This window comes from Mus caroli, unplaced genomic scaffold (genome assembly GCF_978045245.1).
Source record: "Mus caroli unplaced genomic scaffold, Mus_caroli_1 scaffold_2, whole genome shotgun sequence".
Classification (NCBI taxonomy): Eukaryota; Metazoa; Chordata; class Mammalia; order Rodentia; family Muridae; genus Mus; species Mus caroli.
Window position 1 is genome coordinate 67,045,760 of NW_028227257.1, and position 26,077 is coordinate 67,071,836.

The 26,077-nt window shown below is 42.8% G+C and overlaps 1 protein-coding gene across 4 annotated transcripts in view; it reads right to left on the reverse strand.

The window, feature by feature from the left end:
* The window catches only part of Fmn1 (formin 1), a 368,942-nt gene that overhangs the window by 240,693 nt on the left and 102,172 nt on the right, over positions 1 to 26,077 (reverse strand). For 2 of the 4 annotated variants that reach the window (XM_085834577.1, XM_029474561.2), the window contains exon 4: positions 13,118 to 13,235. The exons of 1 other annotated variant lie outside the window; for it this stretch is intronic. In XM_085834577.1, coding sequence (XP_085690703.1) covers positions 13,118 to 13,235 — 118 coding nt within the window. Of the gene's footprint in view, positions 1 to 13,117; positions 13,236 to 14,878; positions 16,722 to 26,077 lie in introns of those variants that run through there. One more of the 4 variants, XM_021149458.3, reaches the window with a different exon arrangement.

Genomic DNA, 26,077 nt, shown 5'->3' on the forward strand with positions numbered 1-26,077 from the left:
CCATACTGTGCATGCACCCCGGGTTTGTTTTGTTTCTAAAAAATAACATACTCCTTACACCTAAGTAAAGTGATACCTAAAACATTTGTAACTTGATACTGTGGGAAACTTAAGCTATGACGAGTTTATGAATACTGATATCTTAAAGCAACTCTGGCACATTTAAAGTAGTCAAAGGTATCTAACAAACATCTTGATTTATGGCACCCGGCACCATCTGTTTTTTAAAAGTATGAACAAATTCGGCTTTAATGCTCAGACCTTTTGTATGGTTTCTTTTATCTCTTAAAACATTTCAGAGCCAGGCAGGGGTGGTGTAGGCCAGAGTCCCACCACTTGGGAAGCCGAAGGCAGGTGGATCTCTCTGTGAGTTTGAGGCCAGCCTGGTCTACAGAGTGAGTTCCAGGACAGCCAGGGTTATACACAAAGAAACCCTGTCTTGAAAAGCCAAAAAAAAAAAAAAAATCAGTTTTCCCACAGAACTTATCCAATAATACAGTTTTCCAACTGAATGCCTTGTATTGATCACCATTTCATAATTTCTATGGGATAGAAATATAAAAATATATTATAAAAGAACATTCTAACTATCAGAAGAATGTTAGCTATAAGTTTACTTCTGGGTAAGTTATTTTATTGGAATGGGTAGGATGAGTTGTTAGTTAAGTATTTCAATAATAAACTGTGAACAAGTTTCCAGAAAGAAATTTTACTGTCAATTTGAACCTTCTGCAAAGCTGACTAACTCAAGAGAACTTCAATGGCGGAGTACAGGGTGGACTGCCGGATGTTCAGAAACTAATTACAATTTATCTTGGGTTACCTTTAGCCCCCTAAACAGCCATTCCCTGCTCACTGCTGTGTGCAATGGATCATCGTATGACTAACAGATAAAAACCTTTTTGGAATGTATTAAGAAAACTCTACTTTCTATCAACCAAAAAGCGAAGAATATAGTGAGATAGCATCTGAGGCCCACAGAGGAGTTTTTAACCCATCCACTTAATGTCTCCATCAACGTGTTTAAAAAGTGCCTTGATTTACGACTTCTTCTTCTTCTTCTTTTTTTTCTATTACTATAAAAATTTCATCAAACTGTTAGCATGTTGGAACATGGAACATAGAATTTGGAGAAACTAAACTGGTGTTCCAGGACACTGTCACTCATGGCTCCAGAATAATAAATCCCATAAGATGTAAGAGTTGTGGGTTTGGGGGTTGTTTTTTGTTTTGTTTTTGTTTTGGCATGGACAAGGGTATCTCAGCTATCACTACTAAAGGTAGTGGAGCATCTGGGATAGAAACTGCTGTAAGTTGTCTCCCCTGGACCCCAAGAAAGGGCATGCTATGTCCCTTGGTTTAAGAACTCTCCATCTCTTGATTACTCAAATGTCTGTGCATCTTAATAAAAAGGGTCCCAAGAGTATTCTTCACTGAAAACTGGACATCTGAATAGAGGGCTGAAGGACAAAGTGCTCAACAAGTGGCCAAAAGCTTAAATATAACTCCAATAACCAAACAGCTGTCATAGGCAGTGTCTGATGGGGATTCAGAAGACGTCATGAGATGGCAGGAGAGTCAAGGAAGCAGAGCCAAAACTGAGAGAAACGTGAGTAGAGTCTGAAAGATGAAGCTAAGATAAAAACATTCGCTGAGTCTGAAAGTACAGAATAATTTAGTTGGCATTGGTTGGTCACAGAGACCTTAGTACAATGGCAGAATGTTATCTAATTGGATTGTGGCAATATGATAATTATTTTTTAATTAAAAAAAAATAAGTTATTAAGAAAATAGTTCCTAAAGTTGGTTTGTTTTTGGAAAGCCCTCATTGTACGAGCTCATTACTAATGTAATGGCCTGGCACTGAAGATACATTTCATCTAATAATTAAATAATTCATAAACAAAGTAAAGAGTACACACACACACACACACACACACACACCACTTTAAAGATCCATGGTCTTCCCCGAATGACCAAGATAGTAAATGTTTTAAGTTCAAATAATCTTATTTTATTCTTCTGGTATACCAGGCTTAATAAGAAGAAAAAAAGAAAAAGAAAAAGATGAGCCGTCACCTAAAAGTGAAACCAGGGGAACTTACTGATTAAACTATCTCGTTTCCATTATCACACCACATCACAAGTAATGAAGATTCATGATTTATCTGTTCAGAAGACAATGAAAGTCATTGACTGCCCCATTATCTTCCTTCTAGACCACACAGGGCACTCCAAGCAAGATCCCTACTCACTCCACCCCTCCTTATGTCCCTCCAACACTAACATTCTTCCTTAGTACCCTTAGGGGGCTCTCACAAAACCCGTATTGGTTGTTATTTCTCTGCCTAAAATCGGTCAATAGCTTCCACAAATGTCTATAAGTCAGTCCTCAACATGGCACACCACACATTCCTTTTCCTCCAAAGACCAGGTATCCCCCCCTGCCACGGACCGGGCTTAATCAGCCCCCCTCAACCCGTGGGAAAGCACCCAGGTTTTCGGGGCCTGTCGAGCTTGTCACTACTGGAGTGGATGTAGCACACCCCCTCCCTCCAAACTACAGGCTTAACACCATGGCACACCATACTGTTTACCCCTCAGGATGGCCTACAACTTGAGGTCCTCCTGCTTCAGCCTCTAGAGTACCTGAGAATATAAGCCTATGCTGCCAGGCCCAGCTTGCTTATGTATTCGTTTATAACAACCACAAGGAACTGCTGTCTCTCTGTTTGCTCTTTCTCAGCTTCATCCCTCTTACCCAGACTACCATTTTCCAAGCTGACTTGTGAGGTTTCTTCTCAATTCTCCATGTAGGACTGATGTCATTCAACCACATGCCATACATATCTTCTATCTTCTATTCATTCTTTGTATACATTTCACATTTTTCCCATTCTCCATTCTCCAACCTACCCACTTGGACTCTGGTGAAAAATAAAACTAAAAACTAAAAATAAAATCATAAGCCACTTCCGAGTAACAATCCTGCTGTGTTCCTCTTTACATTCCAAGCAGCTATCACATTTACCTGTGCATAGCAGATACTCGGTGAATTTTTGCTAAATGAATGGATGTATTATTAAATGCATTTGCAAATTTAATACCAGCACCAATGAAGTAGATACTTATAACGTGTTAGTGTCACTAAATAGGAGTGAGATATAATCTCAGACTCTGATGTCCCAGCTATTTGCAAGTTCTAGGATTACATCATAAGATAGAATGTGTTCTCACAAACTCAAGGAAAATCCCCTAGGAGTTACCCTAGCCATGCCAATGGAGCTCAAAACACAATGGCAGTTCTTTATCTGAATTCACTTCTACTTATCTTGAACACTGGTGTACTGAAGGAGCCCTAGTGCTACTGGGAAAAAAAAAAAGAACACAGAATACAGATCTGAAAATCATTCATTTGTTTCTGTTTTTAACAAATTTAGTGCTCTTACATGGACCTTGTACTCTCTGTTACTTAATATACAGAAAAGTGTCCTAATATTTTCCTTTATCTTGAAGTCACAAGGATATTTCTGGTGAAGACTTCATTACTGAAGATGCCAGAGTTTTGGAGAAGAGGAATATACAATGCACATGATTACTGCATTCATAATACATGTTATCAATGTCATAATTAAACTTGTATTGAAGATAATAAATATATGCTAATTGTATTGGTTACTTTTCTGTCCCTGTGGTAACAATGATCTCCAAAAGCAGCTGAAGTTAGAAAGGGTTTATTTTATCATCTTACAGTTTCAGAAAGGAGTCCATCACGGTTGGTGCCGAAGGCAACAGCAGGATGGAGAACCAGGGAGATCACATCATCCCACAGAGAAAGCACAGAGAGACAGAGCTATAGATAGAGAACAGGAAATGAGGTAGAGCTTTCAACTCTGAAAGCCCACCCCCAGTGACGTACTTCCTCCAGCAATGCTTTACTTCCTGAAGGTTCTATAATCTCCTTAAACATGAAATATACACCACGGGTTTAAATACATGAGCCTCTGGGGAGCATTTCTTACTTAAACTATCACACCAGTGAGAATAGGAGAACGTTCAAACAAATAACCAGAAAATCATCAAATACAACTCAGCCTTACATCACAATTACATGGGACTTGCTTCTCAAGAAAGTAGAAATGGAGGCTGGAGAGATGACCCAGAGCTTAAGAGCACTGTCTTCTCTTCCAGAGGTCCTGAGCTCGATTCCCAGCAACCATATGGTGGCTCATAACCACCTGTAATGAGATCTTGTGCCTTCTTCTGGCCTTCAGACATACATACATGCAGGAGAATGCTGTATACATAATAAAAACATAAATCCTTTTTTTAAAAGGGAAAGAAAGTAGAAATCGATCTTCATCAATAAATCAAGATGCTGAAAAATATCATGAATCATTTTAATAAGAATATCCCTAGTGGGGGAAATTCAAACAGTACTTAAAAGTCCAGGTTTGCAATTAAATTAAATAAAATCTCTAGTCTAATATGATCATGGACTAGAAAACACTGAAAGGAAGCCTTTGAAATAAAAAAGATGTAAGATGTCAACTATTAGCTATTTTCAGCTTTATTTGGCAAGTCCCAGACAGCAGGGAGGGCTGGAGGAAACTGTGATTTATTCTCTAATATTAACAATCCAATTAAAAAATGGGCAGAGGGATAGAACCGACATTTGCTCCAACAAAGACACTATACGTCCAGTAGGCACTCAGAAAGACGATCAGTGTCACACCATTAGAGAGGCAATCCAGAGCACAGGAGAAACCATTTCATATTCATTAGGATGACTACTTTAAAAATAATAATAATGCTTGCAGGATGTGAAGAAATAGAAGTTTGTGAAGTGTTGATAGCAATGAAAAATTATATTGTTACTATTTTTTTTAAGTATAGAAGCTAGGTGTGGTGACACACTCCTTCAATCTCAGCACTTGGGGGTGGTCAGAGACAGGAAAATCTGAGAGTTCAAGGGCAGTCTGGTCTACATAGAGTCCCAGGCTACCCAAGGTATACATTGGGACTCTGCCTCCAAAGGGGAAAAAAAAAATAAACAGAAGAAGACAGGAAATTCCTCAAAAAGAGTAATCTGTCAAAATATCACTTCTGAGCACTGACTGTGCATAGTACACACACATGCACACACAGGAGTGCACACAAATGCATGCACGCAAATACAGAGAGGGGGGAGGGGAGGGAGGGAGATGGAGGGAAACACACACACACTAAACAATTGAAGGTATATCTTGAAGAAGAGCTTTGCACAATCAAATAGGTGCATTACTGACACTAAACAAGAGATAGGGACAACTCACCTCACAGAAAAATGTATAAACAAATCACAGTAACAAATACAAAGTATTCAAACATGCCACAACATTGGTGAACTTTGAGAACATTATACTGGGTGTAATAAGATGGACAGCTTTTGAAGAATATAGCCAACATAGACCTCAGGCCTCCAGTCTTCCACAGACATGCACTCACACCTGCAGGCAGGAAGTGCTCTTAACCATCTCCAGCCCGTTTTTTGTTTGTTTGTTTGTTTGTTTTTGTTTTTTTAAATTTTGAATGGTTTTCACCATGTAACCCAGGTTGGCCTTGTATTTAAACTACAATTAAGGATGGCCTCGAACTTGGAATCCCTCTGCTTTAGACTCTAGGGTGTTTGGGATTATAGACCTGAACTACCAGACACAGTTTATTGATGGGCTCTACTTTTGTGAATGTGTATAGAAATATGTGTGAGTACACATGCATGTGTGTGGGGGCCAGAGGACAACACTGGGAACACGGTCCACCTCCTTTGAGACAGGATCTCTCAATGGCTTAGAGATCATCAATTAAGCCAAGCTAGCTGTCCAGTGAACACTAATGATATTCTTGGTTCCACTTCCCCAGCATTGAGACTATAAGCATATGCCTGATACCTGGCATTTTGAGGTGGGTTCTGAGGGCTGAACTAAGGTGATTAATGTTTGTATTACAAGTACTTTACTGACTGAACTATCTCCTGAAACCTCTTTTTTAGATTTTAATGCTGTAAGATACTCAGAGGACCACAGAAGCTGGCGAATTTCTGAGTTCGAGGCCAGCCTGGTCTACAAAGTGAGTTCCAGGACAGTCAGGACTACACAGAGAAACCCTGTCTCGAACAAACAAAACAAACAAACAAACAAAAAAAGATATACAGAGAGCACTATTTGCCATCATAAACAGTTTCCAGTGCATAGGACAGTGTCATGGACACTGCTGCATCTTTTGAGACACCATTAAACAAACCGTAAGCTATTGATTTTGCTTGACTGGCTGGTCAATGAGCCTTCAGGATCCACTGGCTCTGCCTCACCAGCACTGGGATTACACGCATCACCCTGTCTTGCCTCTGTTGGTATGTACAGAGATTGTTCTGACCCATACAAACGTCCTTTATGCTTGTGCAAGCAAGCACCTTCATGACCTCAGAGCCACATCACCGGCCCTAAAAAACTCACTATCAAGTGTATATACCAGAATTTATGTGTATAAGAATCTAGAGGAAAAAGCAAATTGAGGTGACAGGCACGATGTCTGGGTGAGTATAGCAATAGCTACAATAAGTGAAAATAAATAAGTATTCTGGAAAGAGATAGAAACATGGGATGAATTTGAATATGTGGTGTGAACTGGCACTTTTGCAAGAATGTAGCACTTACTAAATGGGACTGGGCAGATGGGTATCAGTTTGAGAAAAACAAAATTTATATGTTATTACTGATGTTTGTTAATATAAATTCATTTTATTTGGAAATACAATCTAAACTCAATCAGGGTAGGAACCTGGAGGCAGGAGCTGATCCACAGGCCATGGGGGGAGCGTGTGTGTGTGTGCTGTTTACTGGCTTGTCATCCTTGACTTGCTCAGCCTGCCTTCTTATAGAATCTGGGACTACCAACCCAGGGATGGCACCACCCACAATGAGCTGGACCCTCCCCCATAAATTACTAACTAAGAAAATGCCTTATAGCAGGACTTATGGGGGTATTTTCTTAACTGAGGTTCCCTTCTTTAAGATAACTCTAGTTTGTGTGTCAAGTTGGCATATGATTAGCCAGAACAACAAATAACTACATAAATGCATAAACAAAAGCCATGACTTAAACTCTTTGAACACAGTATTTGAGTCTGCGCTTGGGATTTCCTTGTTAAATGTCAAGCTCGAGCTGAAACCGAGTTTGAGGAAGTTGATTTTCCCACCAGGGTTCCAAGCGTTACAAGAAGTGGAAGCTTAGCACTTTTTCACCTCCAGCTTCCCAGTCTGCCCCTCTTTTCTGCATGTACCCACAAAATGCAAGGCTGTCCTGGTCTCTAGTTTGGACATCTCTAAATCATGTGCTATCAAAATCACTTCATGCAAGGGACCTAAATGGCCATAGAACACACAACAAGCAAATCCACTGCCTAGGCAGTTAAAGGAGGACTTGGGACAAGTCATCTAGACACATGACTTCAAGGCAATATCCACCCAGGCGTAACACACTCTGTTAGCCATGGATGGGGAAATTAAAACTCAGGCTACAGTGAGCCAATAATTCCATGATATTTTTAGCTCTCCCTGGCTGATGAAGCAAGGCTGTCTGACTCACTAGGAACAGCTCTCTCACTTAAGGCAAATGAGAAGCAAACCAGAGGGTAGGCAGATCTTCACTCCGGTGAGGGTTGAGCTGATCCACAGGTCTCTCGATAAGAAATATTTCCAAGTTGTTCTGAGCTTGGTACCTCCAAGCTTCTGGCAGTGAAAGTCCCAGGAGAGGCCACCTATGCGGGTGGTTTGCTCATAACTTCAACAGCCTGTGCTAAGTTCTCTTTTCCACAAAAGCCATGACCACCCTAACACTCAGAGGAAAGTATTTAGGGCTTGCCAAGCCTAGCTCGGGTGTGTTGCCAGTAGAGAACAAGGTTTCTCAGATGCACAGAGGAAAAGAAACCAAAGGTGCCCAGTTCATATAAGAACACACAAGAGCTTTTGCTCTTCATGACTCCTCTTCTCCCTCTGATGGGCAATTAATTAAGAGACTAATTCAACAAGAGGTGCCATTTTTAATTCCACAAGCTTTGACTTCATTTTCTCTCAGGATTTTGAGTTTCACCATAATAATATATTGAGAAATGCCACCAGTCACAGAACATAGTAGCAGAAGAGAAGCGAGTGTCAAGAACAGAGAGAGATTCCTCATCTGAATCTTGGGGCACAAACAGATGCCTGGTCATCAGGCACACCATGCAATGATGATGGTGGCATGTTTTTTTCAGTAGCTTTTGGTTATCATTACATGGTTTTATTAACTTTTTGAGATTTGTTTCTTTTTATATTAATTACTTAGACGGGTGTTTTGTCTGTGTGCAGCATGTGCATGCAGTGACCTCAAAGGCCAGAAGAGGGCGTCAGATACCCTATAATTAGAGTTACCTACTGTTGTCAATTACCATCTGGGTGCTAGGAATCAAACCCTACTCCTCTGGAAGACCATTTATGTGTTCTGAGTCACTTCTCCAGACTCCATGACTAGGGTTTTAAAAATTCTCAAAATACTTAGAGTCACTAAGCAAAGGCTCAGTCGGAAAGGCTCCTCAGCATTCAGTGCATCCAAATGTGACCTGAACTGGAACAAACTCTAGACTTGGCTAGGAAGTGTATCAAACCCATGAAGCTTTAGGCATGAGATGGTTAGGAACATTCTAGAAACCGAAAACTAGTTCAAGAAACAAATCCAACCAAGCATTTATTATTAAATAATGTGTCTGGAGATATATTTAGATAAAATGCAAGGTGTGTGTGTGTGTGTGTGTGTGTATGAAAATTTTTCTAAAAATCTTAAAATGCCCTGGATAAAGTTTCCTATAATATGTGCAAACACGGCCCGGCGTGGTGGAGCACGCCTTTAATCCCAGCAGATTAAAGGGAGGCAGAGGCAGACAGATTTCTGAGTTCGAGGCCAGACTAGTCTACAAAGTGAGTTCCAGGAGAGCCAGGGCTATACAGAGAAACCCTGTCTCGAAAAACAAAAACAAAACAAGACAAAAAAAAAGTGCAAACACTAAGAATTTTCATGCCCACCTCACACTAACAAGGTAGCACAATTCCAAGGAAAACTCCCAAAGGGGACCCCTCTACAAAGAGTTTTGGAGGAACAGATAGACCAGAAAAGTGGAAAATGTTATTTAAAGTATGCAGGAGAACTGGGGTGCTGCACTGTGAGGTGTGCAGAGGCACCACAGGGCAGCAGATGCCGCGGGACTATGCAAACACTGCCACGGGAAGTCCATCTTAGGCCTAAATGCAGAGAGAGGACAGTTAGTCTAAAGCCCTGCTGTGAAATCAGTTCAAGAGTCAGGAACAAAACAGAACAAAACAAAACAAAACAAAACACCCAGATCTTTAACTCAGATTGTGTTCTAAATCAAATTCTGTTGTGAAATAGGGGGAAAGAAAATTAAAAGAAGCAGAAAAATCATTTAAGGAACGCAGGCTGTGTACCTGCACAGGGGATGATTAACCTGCCTCTCGAGGGCTGCTGTCACTGTTGTTTATGACTTGTCTCTTAAGTGGCTCCAGATGGCCTAGCTTCTCTTTCGATTTTTATTAATGGGAAAGAAGACAGAGGAACCCACTTAGAAACAACACAAAGCCATCCACAGGTTGCATCAAGCCAAAGGGTGATATTGGAAGAAAGAATCCCGAGAGGCGTATGTCCCAGCCCAAGCCAAGTAAGGCACAAGTAAAATGCTCTGTTCACTCAAAGTTATTGTGAGACTTCAAGACACAGGATTAGCTCACGCTGACAATAACACTATAGGAAGGAAGGCTCAGCACATTGTAGGGGTGGGGGTATTCTGTTCTCTCTGAGCAAAGCACTTCAGGGACTGTATGAACTAACACTGAGCTCCAAACTCAACCCTTGTGTAGGGGTCAACTCTAGTCCCTACGGTAGTCCATTAAGTGACAGCTCTCAATTGGCACATCACTCAGAGTGGAAGCAACAATGCCCTTAATATGGCCACAGAACCGGCTGGGACAGTGAATGCTCCCTCAAAACCAAAAGAGAAGCGGCTGCAGTGTCCAGAGACACCAAAGATGCTTGCAGCTGCGGAATGGCAGAAGGGAGCATGCTGGCAGTGGCCATGAGGAACCACTGCGAGCGAGGTACCCTCATAGGCTAGGAAGACTCCAGAAGCCACCATTTAAGATTAACAGGGTCTCCTACATTTCTGTTTTATTCTAGATAAAATGTAATCTGTAGGATCAAGGGATTTCTTAAGTCACTATGGAGAGTACTGATTAAGAAGTCAGTAAAAGTGGCCTAAGGCATCACAGGGTGGAGCAGGGAGAACTCATGGAAAAGCTAGGCTTTACACAGACTGACCACCTCTCTTCATCAGCACAGAATTCTAATGTACATGCAAAATAGAAACACTGAGGTCTTACGATCCTGTTTCTTTACATTAGCAACTACTGAGTCCCGAGAACACTGATGTACACTGTAGATGTATAAGCTCGAGACTTTGGATACACTGAGCTGCTGTCACTCAAACTGCTGTCTCTAAGCTCCCCAGAGACTAGCTGATCTCAGTATGTTTCCCTGGGGGCAGGGAAACCAACAGAGAGTTCACAAACTATGTTCAGTTACACACCAAATTCCTCTGAGATTTCAGTTTTCTCAACAACAGCTGAAAATAAGCACGGGGGTGGGGGGAAGAGGCTGTATTAACATTCTCAAAATTATCAGCAAGGCACAAAATGTGTGGGGTATCTTATCCTTCTATGGCAAGCACTTCCCCTAAAATACACCAGTACTAGAAGGCTCCCAGGCATCCAGGCAGCAGACACAGAATAGAGTCGTGCCAAAGTACTGTAACCAAGGGCTCGCCCAGGGAGTGCACGGCCAGCCTGCTGTCTTACCCAATGGAATTATTATTAATACCCCTTTCACCTGCCGCCTTCTCACAAGCTCATGGAAGGTCTTAGTGGTTCTGACAATGCATGCCAGTCAGTCGAGGGATGACAGCCACCATTAGCTGGGACGGATACCCCTGTGAGCCTCCAGAAGTGGAAGACAAAAGAATAACACAAAGCAAAAGCTAAGGAGCAACTCAAAGCAGGACTAGATGGCATTCAAGAAGCATTTGTGACATTTACTTCCTTATCTACTTAGCAAATACCCAGCATGGCAAGGAAGGCTGCCATGATTGACTAATTAGATTAAGACTAAAATCTCTAACTTATTAATTAGGACTCACTGTATTCTATGCTTTGTTTTGTAAGTTAAGGCAATTTCAGAGCATTTAATCACCCACACTATCCCATGCTAAGCAAACGACTTGGTAAGTGGGTCAATAGTGTGATCACAGATAGCATTCCAATGGAAAGAAATCACATGCATGCTGGAAAACTGAAGTGGCTATACATATTTTCACTAAGGATGAGGGTTTTGTTTTTTTAATCCCATAAGAAAGGCAGTGCAAAAAAAAAAATAATAACAACGTGCTATGATGTACTTAACTGTCCCAGGGAAGCCACAAGTTTGTGATTCTGTGGAGGCTAGAGACCACCTCCGGGCTCCCTTGCCAAGGTGAGTATTCTCAACCACTGTCTGATATTACACAAAGCCTACTGAATTAACTAAGCTTTGAGCCCCTCACTTACACAAAGAAGTCTTTCTATTCATTATGTATGCATGCTTACCACCACCACCACCACCAAAAAGCCACATATAAAAGATGAACAAAGGAAGGGCGTCTCTCTACCTTCTAAAGATTCACTGCAATGAACTGTTAACATATGGGTACAATGGGAAGAGACGAGAACGTCAGGGACATGGAGGAAGTTGTGTGGTTTCACAACGAAGATTCTCCTGTCCCATGGGGAAGAAAGTGAAAAACGCTAAGGCCTCAGGATCACAGAACAGACAAAAGATTGTAAGTGATTCTTTCCAACAGGAACACTTTCCCCCTTGAACACTGACCAGGACTGAAATAGAAAATGGTAGCCGGTGTGGGTGTATCACAGACTTCATCTTACTTTTGTGTAGCCACCATGTGAGTTTCATTAAGAGAAAGCTCAGCAGAGATCAGAAGTGCACCCCAGGTCCTTCGTGCTGCAATGTAGCTCAGCTAGCATGGGACGAGGCCCCTTGCCCAGGACTCGCTAGCCCAGCATCACAATGAGAATTCACTTCAGGGAAGTTAATCAAAACTGGAACATGATAATGAAGAGCTGTCAGAAAGCCTCTTCTTGCACCTGCCAGTTTCTAGGTAATCCTTTAAATTAAATAAATAAAAGCACTGTCACCATATTTTGGAGTGGCAGTCTTTGGCTAGGTCAGATAAGTCTCCAAATATCAGGAAGAAAGTAAAGAGTTTTGATGAAACACAGCCCCCTACCCCTTACACACACACACACACACACACACATACACACACACACACACACTTAAAATATATGCATGTGTAGTTCTACAGTGATTTTTTTTTGAACCTTCCACTTAAAGAGCAAAATATCTACAGTCTTATTCCATGTAAAGAGATTCAAGTTGAGTTCCTGGGAAGTTTTCCAGAGAGATAGAGTGTCTTAGAATTGGACATGCATTAAATGAAGCTTTGTCTAACAAGAGTGAGAGAGTAACTGATATGGCATCTGTATGTTCAGCCTGCACAAGGTTCCTTTATCTGGGAAGCATTACTCAGAGACAAACAGACCATCAGATTACAGCCCTGGAGAATCATACTCGCCTCTCCTAGTGATGCTGCCAGCTCACACAAGCATTCTATGTGCCCAACCACCTGCTTCCAGAAGAATTTGTAATCCACCTGCTCCATTCGCTCCCCAAAGGCTCTCCTACTTGACCCGAGTGCCCCCTTCCATTCATTACGCCGCAGTCGAGTTTCATCCCTGAGACGATCGCTAACGGCAAATGTGCAAAGTGGTGAGCTTTCATGCCAAGACCAAGAGCAGAAGAAGCCTTCTGCATTGTCATGTACGGTGAAACAAACGCTAAATGCTGAAAGTCCTCTGAACTTGAACTAAAGGCCACTGTGGGAAGAGGTCCCTTCCTGGGTGCCAGTTTCCTTTCACGTTACCTGCTTCAGTGTACTTCAGTCCCACTTTTTCTTCTGTGTCCTTTGTCTTTGGGGGTGGCCAGACAGCTTGGAGTCTGCCTGGAGTCCTGTCGTCCTGCTCTGTGGGGCTCTGGTCAGGCTGTGCAAAAACAGGCAAAGAATGATTTAAGCAAAGTATGCCCAGAGCCAATTGATTCTTGAAACCACGCATCCTAACACCGATCCTAATATCGATTTTAATGGCCAGTGCACGATGCTTCCATTATTGTGTAACTGAGCCGTCTTAGTACAAGATGGACCTTTTTCTGGGGCAGTAAAGGAACAGTTGGGGTAAAAACTAAACTTAAAAGCACACACAAACAAACAAAAACACTCAAGGCTACCTAATGTGCAACCCACTATTTTTGTTATTCAGCTATTTTAAAGGGCATGCGCAAACTCTGAACTGCAGAAACAAAAGGAAAAGCATTATCATCTGGCACACTTATAGGACTGTTTACAACTGCAGTCCAAACAAACTACATACAATGAGGCCTAAGTCTGCATTTCTCATGAACAGTAGCAACAATTGAAGACACACTTCTCTGAGCATTCCACACTAATTTTGACTCTTTCCTACTACAAAATAAAAGAGATTGGCTCCATGCTCAACTGTTTTGGGTTTTTTTGGGTTTTTTGTTTTGTTTGGTTTGGTTTTGGTTTTGGTTTTTCAAGACAAGGTTTTTCTGTATAGCCCTGGCTGTCCTGAAACTCACTTTGTAGACCAGGCTGGCCTCAAACTCAGAAATCCGCCTGCCTCTGCCTTCCAAGTGCTGGTATTAAAGGCGTGCACCACCACTGCCCGGCTTGTTTTTTTTTTTTGTTGTTTTGTTTTTTTAAGGAGTTGAATTTTGCAGCTAGAATGCTATGCTGTGTTTAGATTTAACTACAATCTATGGTAACTGTTCTACAGGCTTTAATTTTTAATAGCTTAATTAAATATACAAGCAGACAAGATAATCCTATCCTGAATTGATGTTTGACAAGAAATTCTATCCACTGTTCCCAAGAACTTTCAATGTCAAACACTCCCTGGTCATTATAAATTAACTTTGAATTTCTTTGAATAATCACATCGTTTACTTGCTAGATTCTCTTTGTGCTCTGGTTTCATTTACTCTTTCCATAGGGGTTAGGGCTGGATACTTCTTTTTGCATATGGGAAGACAGGCTCAGAAATTATCAAGGTCACCCTGCCATATATGGCAGAGTTGGTATTAAAAACCAGCGCTCATTCTAAATTCAGTACTCAACCAGGAAGCTATATAAACAACACAAGGCATTTCAGTTATATCATAAACTCACATTTTGCTAGATGGTGCACTTTCAAAGGAGAGGCTAGTGTTCACAGGTGTGTGACTGAATGGTAAAGAAACCCCTATAAATCTGGACTATACTTACACATTGCAGCACTTCACTACGTTGCTAATGCTTTATAAGCACAGTGACCACGGATGCTTAAACTCGGGGTGCACATTTTCCCTTCCTTCCCATACATCCATACATAGATCACACTTAATTACATTCAAGAAAAACAGAAGAGAAGTACTTCTGTCCAATTTAGTACTCTTTTGCAAGACATTTAATATCATAATTCAATTTTTTTTTCTTTTTCTTTTTTTTTTTAACCAAGGGAGTATAATAATGATGACAGGCTACTAAGAGCATTTTAACAGGAAACCTGGAAAGAAAGAAAAACTTATAGCATAGTCTATGGCAAATACAGAATCCAATTCTACATACGCTTTTGGGATCAGACGGGTTATCTGCCGGCCGAGACTTGGACCTCTCGAACACAGCGCGTAGTGATTCCTTCTCATGCTTCATCTTTCGCTTAAGAGCTTCCAGCTCAGAGGTGTCAGCTGTGCTCCCCTTTTTGGGGGGACGGATGAATAAGGACTTAAATGCCTCCAAGGCAGTCTCTGGTGTTCTTGCCTTCACCTGGCCACCCTGGACGTGGGCATCTCCGGGGCTCTTGTGGCTCTCCTGGTCAGTACTGTAACCCATCTCATCCGCACCATGAAACTCGGGGTCTGCTTCCTTCTGTTCGGTCCTTGGCATGTCAATGTTGAGCAGCTGAGATAGCTGTTCCAGGAGAGTGGGAGTGGCCTTCAGATCAGTTGCTCTACCTGGGCTCTTCACTGTCTGTGGGCCTCCCTGTCCCAGAGACTTCTGAACACGCTGGGTCAACTTGAGCAAAGCCAGGTCCCCGTCCTTGGGTTTGATTTCAGTGATGGTCTCCCCTGCCTCTGCAGTAGCCCCCTTCTTCAGCACACGGAGCCCACTGAAGAAAGCTGGTAGCTGGAAGGGCTTCTCTCCCGGAGCTTCTCTTTTAGAAACAGTGCTCTCAAGGGCACCTACAGTCTGGTCTGTTGCAGAGGGTGGGATTTGAGACCCTTCTTCTGCAGCCTGGTCCTGCCTGGGGCTGTGCTCTGCCGGATGGCTACCATCACCACCAGGTTCCAGTCTGCTACTTGTCTCAGGAAAAGTTCTCTGAGACTCTTCAGCACAGAGTTCTGTATCATCAGTGTTCCCAGTGTCTGTATTTTCTTCGGAATCCCCTGCTCTGTCTTTGGGCTCTTGAGAAGGTTCACATAAAACAGCAGTGGTGGGCTTTTGGATATCCAGGCCGCTTTCTTCTTCTGCCTCCTGGTCTCCATCTTCAGAGTCAGAATCACTGGTGGTGTGAACCAGGGTCCCACGGACCCAAATGACTTCCTCATTGTCCACGCTCACCGTGGCAGGCGAAAGCTCATAACCAGAGGAAGAGGTGTTTGATCTGCCTTTCCCCTGACTTCCCTCATATCCTGTCTCCGTCCTTGCTGACTTTCCATCATTTTTAAGATCAGGTGGAACGGGAGCCTCTACCTGTGGCTGATCTGAGCCTTTGCTGGGATCACCTCGCTCAGGAGTGGAATCCCCCTCTAAATTGCGAAATGCCTTCAGCACAGCATCTTCCTCTTCAGGCTCCAAGGAGTCCAATTTACTTGTAAATCCAAACAGGGATTTCATAGAGAATTTACTCAGGATCGACTGAGCCATCTCAAGTCCGGCTTCGGATTTGTCTGGTTCCAGCACATCTCTGCTCCTGAGAGAGTTACCAACCTCTTCCATGTCCCCGCAGTGCCCTTGACACAAGTTCTGCCTTGTGTTACCTGCCCTGCTCTCTCAGTTTATCCGCTCCATCTGCTCTTGACTTACAGGACAGGGAGCGACAGGACCGGGGAGGGAGCCAGGCTTTCAGCAGCTCAGAGAACACACTTGGTCTCTTTCAGGTCACAGACGTCCTCCCTTCCGGTTTGCTTGATGCCGGCGTGCCCAGGGCAACTTGTTAAGGCTGGGCAAAGCTATGGCCCAAAGCAGCTGGGGCTGCACACCTTACTACACATGGGCAGGTAGGCTGATCTTCTGGACTTCCGTATTTACTCCCCAGGACAAAAGGCTTTTTGTCACAGGCAAAGTCAGCCTGTCCCGTAATCCCAGCCCAGGACTTCAGGAGGAGCTCCGCCCCAGAGCCTACGATTCTCCTGGTCACATTCAACTTCCTCATTGGTGAGCAAGTTGAGGTTTTTAAAAGTGCTGAGCCGGCAAGCTAGTCCGGACAGCCCTGAACCACCCCCTGGTGCAGCCCAAGAGATTCCAAAGTGAATCAGCAGAAAATGACCGAAGTGAGCTCTCTTTTCCATCCGACGGTAATCAAAGGCCCGGGCCAGCGAGGCCCTAAACCCAGCAATTTGCCCACATCAACAGCCTCTTAGAAACCCTTAATCAAAGACCGGAAGTAAAGAAAAAAGATCCCCTCAGAGTGCCCACATCTCTGAGAGCAGTTAATTTACTACCCTTGGAATGTCTTTTGTTTTTAAATGCTTTCCTTCAGCTGGCAGGTTTCATCTGGAATGCAGATTTTCTCTGACTGCTGGGAAGGAAAACCAACTAGACTGGTTTCAAGTTACGGCTGCTTTAGCTCTGCCCTGCCTGGGTGTTCTACAAACAGGTACTTAGACAAGCACGCCCACCGCACCCAGTGTCCACCTACGAAAGGGCAGCAAAATAAACAGCCCCAGCCCTGTAGGAGTGATGACTGTCTTGGGCTGTGGACCAACCTCAGGTTTCTTTCTGTTCCACAGTGGTGACTCCCTCTGTGAGTTAGGAATCCTGGTGGAGGGGTTCTAGTCTGCTTTGGTGCTGCAACCAAATTAAATGGACCTGGTACACTGGCACGGCATGATTTTAGCACGACAAACCCACCTTCTCAGACAGCCATTCGCCGGAGATCCCCAATGATCTATATTTCTCTAAAGGTCTAAAATATCTATCAGTCTGGCTGGCCTCCACTGCCTATTTTGTTCAAAACAGACAAAAAAAAAAAAAAAGAAAGAAAAGAAAAGAAACCCAGCACAGGTTAGATGAAATGCCATTCTGATTACACGCTGCAGCCCGGGAAGTCTGAGGATATGGGATAGGGCAATCAAAAGATGCCCAGTTACCTGTAGGGCAGCTTCCTGTCAAACCCAGAGGTCTGAGGAATTCTGGTTGCAGTAATGCATTTTTAACAATGTATGACTGCAAAAAAAAAAAAAAAAAAAAAAAAGGAAAATGCAAATAAAGGAGGTATCTAGTCCACCAACCCTTACAGGAAATTACAAACCCTACGTTCCTACGCTGATGTTTTGGGAGTACTAGGAAACGTGACCTTAACTGGTGCTAGCTCAGTCTGCAGATGGTGTGCCCGGCAAGGACGAGCAAAACAACAAAATTAAACAAAGCAAAGTAAATACCAGGGCAGGGCAAAATGAAAAGAGAAAGAAAATGAGAGAGAGAGAGAGAGAGAGAGAGAGAGAGAGAGAGAGAGATATCTGTTGGTGGCATTTATATCTCTGAGTAAAGCTTCCTCTCTAGAGGAAATGCCCACTGATAAAAATCTGTCTTCTCTGAGGCTGTGGAAAGAAGGGATCGCCACTTCAGTTTCGTGAGCTACACTCACAGATCACAGGACTAAGGAGGAAGACACAGGGTTGTGTACTTGGCATTTCCCTTCTCTCGGAGGATGGCTCATTTGTTCAGATACTTATCCAGAGTAAGTTTTCGGGCATCTTAACAGACTTGGGCAAAAATATACGCTGGAAGGGCTGGTTAGTCCCTCTACCATGTAGAGTCTACATCACAGCTCAGGGCAGACTTACAGGGCTCCAGCATCGCCCTCATTATCCGCAGGTGCCAACACAGATTCATAGAAAACGGACCGGGAGATTGTTGCGTTGACAGTCTTTTGCTTTAGAAGGTAAGGCTTTATTGGACTTATTTTAAATTAAGAAATCAAAGTCAAGAGGAGGTAACTGAGTAGAGCTGCACAGAGTAGCAGGTAGGAATGGATACAGTAATAATCTAGAATTGAGCATTTGCCATGTGCCCAAGCACTGTATTAAATGCTTTGCATATACTAAGCCAATAGACATAGACAGCCGCTTTAGCTTGGAACTTATTCTAAGTCTCTCCTGCTAGAAAACTAAGATACAAAAGGATGAAATAACCTCTGTTACCAGGGGTAATGAGCTTGGGAGCAGGATTTGACTCTAGGGTGCACTTAAGCATCCTCTAGAACTCAGAAGCAGGCTTCCTGCTGTCACAGGACACCACACACTTATTGGGATCTCAGGACCAATTTCTCCTCTGGGAAGCCACAGAGATGCAGTTCAAAGAACTTACTGACAAAGAATGACTATGCGTTTTCATTGTAGGAAGTTTATGACAAAATATTCCAATATTCATTTATTTAAATGTAATTCAACTAATTCATTTGGAACAAATTAAAACAAAAACTCAGAAATGAAGGGAAAAATGAGAGAAACTCCCAGCAGCAGACTTTCTAACAGAGGAAAATGAATTGTCCTTGTCTAGAAGCTTTCTTTGTAGGTCGTGGCCGAAGCTGGACAGAGGGTGGAGGAATCTCTACTGACATTAGTTAATTTTCTTCCTTTTCAAGGACTAAGGCAAAGGTGAGCCTAGACTCACTATGCCCGTCCCCATGGCCCAATCAAGGCCTGTTCATGGGCTGCCCAACCAGGCATGGGAAGGTGAAGCCTCCCTCCGCCCATTCCTGACTCCAGCTTTGACCTTAGCCGTCTGCTAGCTCTTAGGTACTTAGCCAACATTACTACCTTTGGATTTTGCAAATGTTTCATGGCTGTCAATTATGTTAGACTTTTTTTTTTTTTGTTCTCTTATTTACATGACCAGCTTGTAGCTCTACCATAAGCAGAGAGTTAACTCTAACCTAGATACTAAGGTATATCTGCAGTCTTGGTTAGTTCATATTTAGCTTCTTATCTATAGAGTGATCTGAGGTGGTCTCCTAGCAGGAAGCTTCTAGTTAGAAGCTGTTTTTCCTTACACTGAGTCTGTCACAATCAGCCACACTAGGAGCAAGGATCTACAAAATGACAATAGTGCTTTGTATTCATTCCTCAAGAGCATCACAGGGGGCTGCTAGCCCACTTCCAGTGGCCCAGAACTTTTTCTCTTCTCTTCTTCTTTCTGGCCTAGCATAGTTATCTCAGACCCAACTACAAGACCTCTTCTTATTCTCCTACTTCAGCTGTCATGTTAACTTTTAATCTTCCTTTTATCTCCAGTCTCTGTTCTCACAATTACTTATATCATCAACCTGCACTGTCTATGATGGGCCTCTTTCCATTACAAAGTACAGAGAACAATCTGTCTCCTATATCACGGTGAATGAAGATAGAATACTGGGCGAAGGTGGGTTGTACTGAGTCCAGGGAGTGTCTTTTCGTTTGTCAAATGCAATGGGATGCAATATTTGGGAGAGCAGAAGAAATGACATCTAAAATTATAAAATTTCATCTAATAGGCTCATAGGGTAATGGGAGGACATGGGTAAATCTGAGGCGGAATTTGAACCTTGGAAAGTCATACATCTCTACCTCATTTTTAAAGATGGAGATGCGGAAAGCCAAGAGGCGTTAACAGCTGCTATCCGCCGATCCCTCCCAAATGGCAAATCTAGAAGGGAAAAGAGATTCCCTGCCTTCTACCTGCCCTGCAGCACATCGACCAATGCTAGACCAGAAAACCTTACCCTGACTTTCCACATCCTTTAACTTCTTACTTCTAATTAATTCAGAGCCATGTGAACTAAGCCTGAGAGAACACAACACGTAAATTAATCCCAAGACCTCCATAGGCTTCTAGGCTTGAAACATCTGTGCCTCCTATGCCTCACTAACTTATACCAGCCCCAAATAATAGCCATCAATTATTTTTGCTAACGAGTTGAACAAAATAAGGCCCTATAGCCAGATGGTAATGACCCAAGTCTTTAAGTCCAGCCCTTGAGAGGGAGAAGCAGGCAGATTTCTTGAGTTTGAGGCCAGCCTGATCTACAAAGCAAGTTCCAGGATAGCCAGGGCCACACAGAGAAAGCCTGTCTCGATGAACAAAACATAAAAGAAACAAACAATAACCAAGCTACCTACTTTATGAGGGTGAGTCCCAGTGATAAAGGCCTTTTTCTGTTGAACAGTATAAAATAGTTGTAAGACTGCTTCCACCATGGAAACGGGTTAAATATGGACAACAATGTAAAAGAATTTAAAAGGAGAATGGTGAAGTTGGACGTGCTGTGGACCTTGAAGAGAGCAGAGTGAGCATGATATTTCCGTGAGCAAGGGCTGTGTGCAGTGTTAAACATGACTCTGGTTCTTAGGCCCCATGCAGGCTTGGCCCCTCCAAACTTGCTCCTGGACAAATGGCATAGATTCCCATTGCTGCTGCTCTGTTGCCTGGAGACTGATGTAACAACCGTACCTGTGTTATGTTGATGGTGAGGATTACTTGAGCAACTGGATGTGTGTGATATTTCTTCTATGCCTGGACATAGGACTTCATGAGTACTGCTTGCATGGCCAGAGGACTTCCTGAGTACTGCAGGCTTTCAGGGGAAAGAAACAACTTTCTTACAGATGTCAACCCATATCTAACAGACACGATTTTGTTTTGGTTTTTTGTTTTTGTCAGTCGGAAACAGATATTTACTGATGAACTGACAGTCCAAGCAGGTAGTTGTTCCCTCCCAAGTTCCCATAACCCATGCATTTGGAAACAGGGACTAAAGATCTCCCAAGTCACTGTATCATCCACACTGCAAGTGAATTGGACTCCAAAGTCAGTTCTTTGGAGGGATTCCTTGGAGTGTTTCTGGGCCATTGCTTCCAGGGTTGGATTTTCCATCTCTTTCACCTTCATAGGGTGACTAGTGTGAGGTTTTCTCAGGTGACGACTCTGCACAAGGTCACTAGGTTCACCCTATTCTTTGATACATTTCCTGGTCCAAGATGTCTTTTAAACCAGCTCACCCATTTTGCGGATGGAATGGTCTGTAGATCAGGGATGTCTTTGCACTCCTCCCTCAAATGCCTGCTGAGGCACACTGATGGCAACCCTGCGAGGACGTCTGCGATTGCCCATCCTAGCCATAAGAGAGAGCACTGTTCTTGCTCTTTGTCTTCTATTCAGTTTATTAGACTTCCCAGTGATTTACTCGTACAAATGTGAAAAGTAAGATCGCGTTGGCCATTACAAGGCTGGTGGGGTTCTTACTATCAAATATTTCTGAGTCTGGATTCCTCCAGCCAGTGTCAAAGCTTATCTGGGAAGGGGACTCACAATGAATGACAAATAAAAAAGTGGAAACAGAAAATCTGTGACTCCACTTGTGTGGCTGGTGAGAGGCACAGCTACTAAGGTACAGAATTTTGTGGGTCACGTTTCTGAAGGATATTGGGGGATTTCCAAAGCAAAGAGAGAAACTTTGTTGTGCCACAGGGACAAGTACGGTAGAAGGCATGGAATCTGTGGAGAAACTACTTCAAAGTTGCTTCTGGTAAAAGTTACCAAGATGGCCTGGAATGTAATGAACAAGGTCGGCCTCATGCAGCGTCTCTTCTCTCTTCTCTTCCTTCCCTGGCAGCAATGCCAGACAGCTCTTTGCCACTACAACCAGGTATCTGTGTGATTCTTATATTACTTGTCTAAGCATATACAATCATTGAGCTCATTAGGATATTTTCATACATGTGCATCACTGTTTTTTTATTTATATCTGTCTCTTTCAACTCATAATCTCCTGCTCCCCAGGAGAGCCCCGCCCCCTATACTTCTGCTTTGCATGACCTTGAGAGCTAGATTTAACATTTTGGAAAAACTCTAGTTTCTGCATGTGAGAGAAAAACTTGGAATACTTGCCTTTTCTTTTCATCATTCTCTAGTTATCTTGAAAATTAGTTCAACTTCAAAACTCTTAAGTCTCCCACCCAAATCCTGTGTCTGTCTGTGTGTGTGTGTATGTTTTACTTAAAGGAATAAATTGAAAGGGCTAGGGAAGATGAAGACATGCCTAAAACAAAATGAAGATGGGTATGTGGTGGTATGTACCAATAATCCCAGCGCTTGAGAGGTGGAGCCAAAAGAAAGTTTGAGAGAAGCCTGGGCTACTCAGTGAGTTCAAAGCCAGCCTGGGTTGCATACAGAGTTCCTGTCTCAAATAAAAACCAAGTACTGGGAAGGATGCTTGCTTGTTTAGTGGGCAAGACTCTAGATTCAATCCCCAACAAAACAAAACAGGGAGGGGGAAAGAGGAAAGGAGGAAAAGGCAAATAGATAAGAAAAGCATTCACCAAGGCAGAAGGTAGAGACAGCCAATGTTTCTGGATGCCACTGAGGTCCTATGTAAGCATTATACACAATGGGCTCTTTAAGTAATTTTTCATATGCCTAAATTTGCCCCACAAAGCTATGAGAAAAGTATTATTAGCCTTATTTTTTTTTTTAGATTATCTCTGTTCAGTGCAAGTTGTACAATAAAGGAAATATTCTATCTCTTGCCCTCTGAAACAGTCAATAGTGGTTCCATTCCTGTGGTCTCTATGCACCTAAAACATGGCCAGTGACGAAGAAATGAAGTGCTTAATATGATTTCATTGGAATTCATTTAACAGACCCATCTGCTAAGCAAACACTTTACTGGCCACTGCTATTGATGTTATAGGGCATTTAAAAGAAATTAGGTCAAGTCTGCGATTAGACACCCAAGAAATGGCAAGGCAAGGTTTTGTACTGGATCCATCTAATTATAAGTGTTTCCTATTTGGTAGTGTTTTTAAATCGTGTAGTAGCTTTCTTTTCTGTTGAAACACTGAAAGGGAGGCAGAGATCACTTAAAAAAAAAAACTTCTGTTTTCATGCCTTTAGTTTGGTAATTTGATGCTGCTCTGTGTTTCATGCTGTACCAGCTACTGTTTTGTTCCCTTGACACTGCTGGAGTCATTTGAGAAGAGGAACTTGGAGGTGGTTTGAATAAGAATGGCCCCCATAAGCTCACAGATTCATTGCTTGGTCACCAGAGAGTGGTACTGTTTGAAGGGATTAGGAGGTACAGCCTTGTTGGAGAAGGTTTGGCCTTGTTGGAGGAAGTGTGTCACTGGGGTGGGCCTGAGCCCAAACCCAGTGGTTCCCTCTCTTCCTGTTACCTGTGGATCCCCATGTAGAATTCCCATCTCCTTCTATAGTACCAGGTCGGCTTACAAGCTGCCACCATGCTGATAATGATCTAATCTGTCAAATTGTAAACAGGCCCCAGTTAAATGCTTTCCTTTAAAAGAGTTGCCATGGTTATGTATCTCTTGACAGCAATAGTAACTCTAAGACAAACCTCAATTAAAACAGAAAAAATAAAGCCTCTATCAGATGCCCTGTGGCAAGCCTATGGTGTATGTTCTTGATTAATGATTGATGAGGGAGGACCCCGTCCACTGTGGGTTTCATTACACCTGGGCAGGTAGAACAAGCAAATAAGTAGCATCCTTCCATGGTCTCTACTTAAGTTTATGCCTGCAGGTTCCTGCCTTGAGTTTCTGCCCTGACTTCCCTCTGTGGTAGACTATGATTGGGCTGTGGAAGCCAAAATACAAACCCGTTTCTCCCCAAGCTGCTTTTGGTCATGGTATTTTATCAAGGAAACTAAGATGCTTTTAGTAACTAAACAATGAGTGTCCAGCTGGGTGGAAGGATTGGAGTAATCCAGACTAATGCCAGGCTTTACTATGATTAACAGAGGCTAAACTCCCAGCAGTTACTAAACGTTCCAGCTGCCATCCTTACATACAACTGAGAGTCAGCACAGCCACAGGAAAAGGCTCAGGAAACCTATAATCTAAAGCTAACAGCAGAAATCACGTTTACTGGCCCAGACAGTGCTGGCCCAGTGTATAACGCTGATCAAACGACTGCCTGATAATATATTCTTCCCTGTCCCTAGGTTTTGTAATGGATCTGAAATGCCTTGGCTCATGAGTCTCTTGGTCCCTTATGAAGCAGTGCTCAGAGGGGTTTAGGGAGGTGACCAGATCCAGAGGGTTCTAACTTCATCAATGGATTAATCTATTCAAAGGTTCATAGTGTGATGGGGCATTCGACAGTGGTGAAAACATAAGAGTTGGGGCCTAGATGGAGGAAGTGGGTCACTAGGCCATGCCTCAGGACATTTTGCTCCTTCCTGCACTGGCTAGTTTTATGCCAACTTGATGAAAGCCAGAATCATCCGAGAGGAGGGAGCCTCAACTGAGACAATATCTCTGTAAGATGGGGCTGTAGGCAAGCTGCAAGGTATAGGGTATTTTCCTTATTAGTGGTTGATGGAGAAGACCTAGCCCCTTGTGCATTATCCCATCCCTGAGCTGGGGGGTCCTGGATTCTATAAGAAAGTAGACTGAGCAAGCCACCGGGAGCAAGCCTTTAAGCAACACCATGGCCTCTGCATCAGCTCCTGCCTCCAGGTTCCTCCCCTTCTAGAGTTCCTACCCTCACTGCTTTTGATGATGAACTGTTCTATGGAACTGTGAATGAGACAGACCCTTTCCTCCCCAAGTTGCCATGGGTCATGCTGTTTTACCACATTAGTGACCCTGGCTAAGACTCTGCCTGTATGTCTCTATGCCTACCTCCCTCTCTGACTAATGTGGGAAGTTGAACAGCCTGGCTTGGCCATGTATTCCCTGACATAACAGTCTACCTTATCACATACCTAAAGTAATGGAGCAAGCTGATCCCCCAAACTGACATCTCAGAAACCCTTAGTGGACGATACGTTTGATTTATGTCAGTGATCTTAACGGAAACCTGCTGAGCACAGTATCTAAGTCTCAGCCCCACTTCCCCCAGCCCAGAAAGACCTTTGGTGTGTTTGTTACTACAAGGCACACTCACAATTTTCTAAGTTGGAGAATATTTTGAGTGGAAGCCTCAATTAGAATAACAATATCATCTCTAAGACTCAAGCCACACTGTCTGAGAAAGGGGGAAACCTAAATGGAAGAGAGAAAACCCAGAGTCCAGAGGGTAGCAAAGTTATATAATTAATGAAAAACCAGGAGGCATGTAAATATGCTTTATTTTTATTATATATCCATATAGGTAGGATATAAATATGTATTTAGATAGATATATTTTGTTCATATTCTCAGGAAAAAAATTTCCTTTCTATGTAGTAATACTATCAAAAGCACCAGGACACTTGTAGGGAATAGGAATTTATAATCAGGAAATGGTCCTAAATGTTGAGGGGCACAAAAAGATACTATTCCAAAACTGAAAAAGTTCAGCACTCAATAATGAGCAGATGACGAAAGTCGAGCATGCTCTTGATATCACACAATCACTGAAAGCTTATCTGTTAAGACTTTGAAAGAGCCCGGGTAAGCCAGGAAGAAATGAAGTTGTAAAATGCAGTATTCCTGATATATAATATACATATATATGTATACACACACACGCATATATCCTCAGAGAAAACAAGCATGAACAGTGAAAAAAGAAAGTGAAATTTATTAACATTTCACAGGGGTGTCATTGGGCTGAGATGATGGT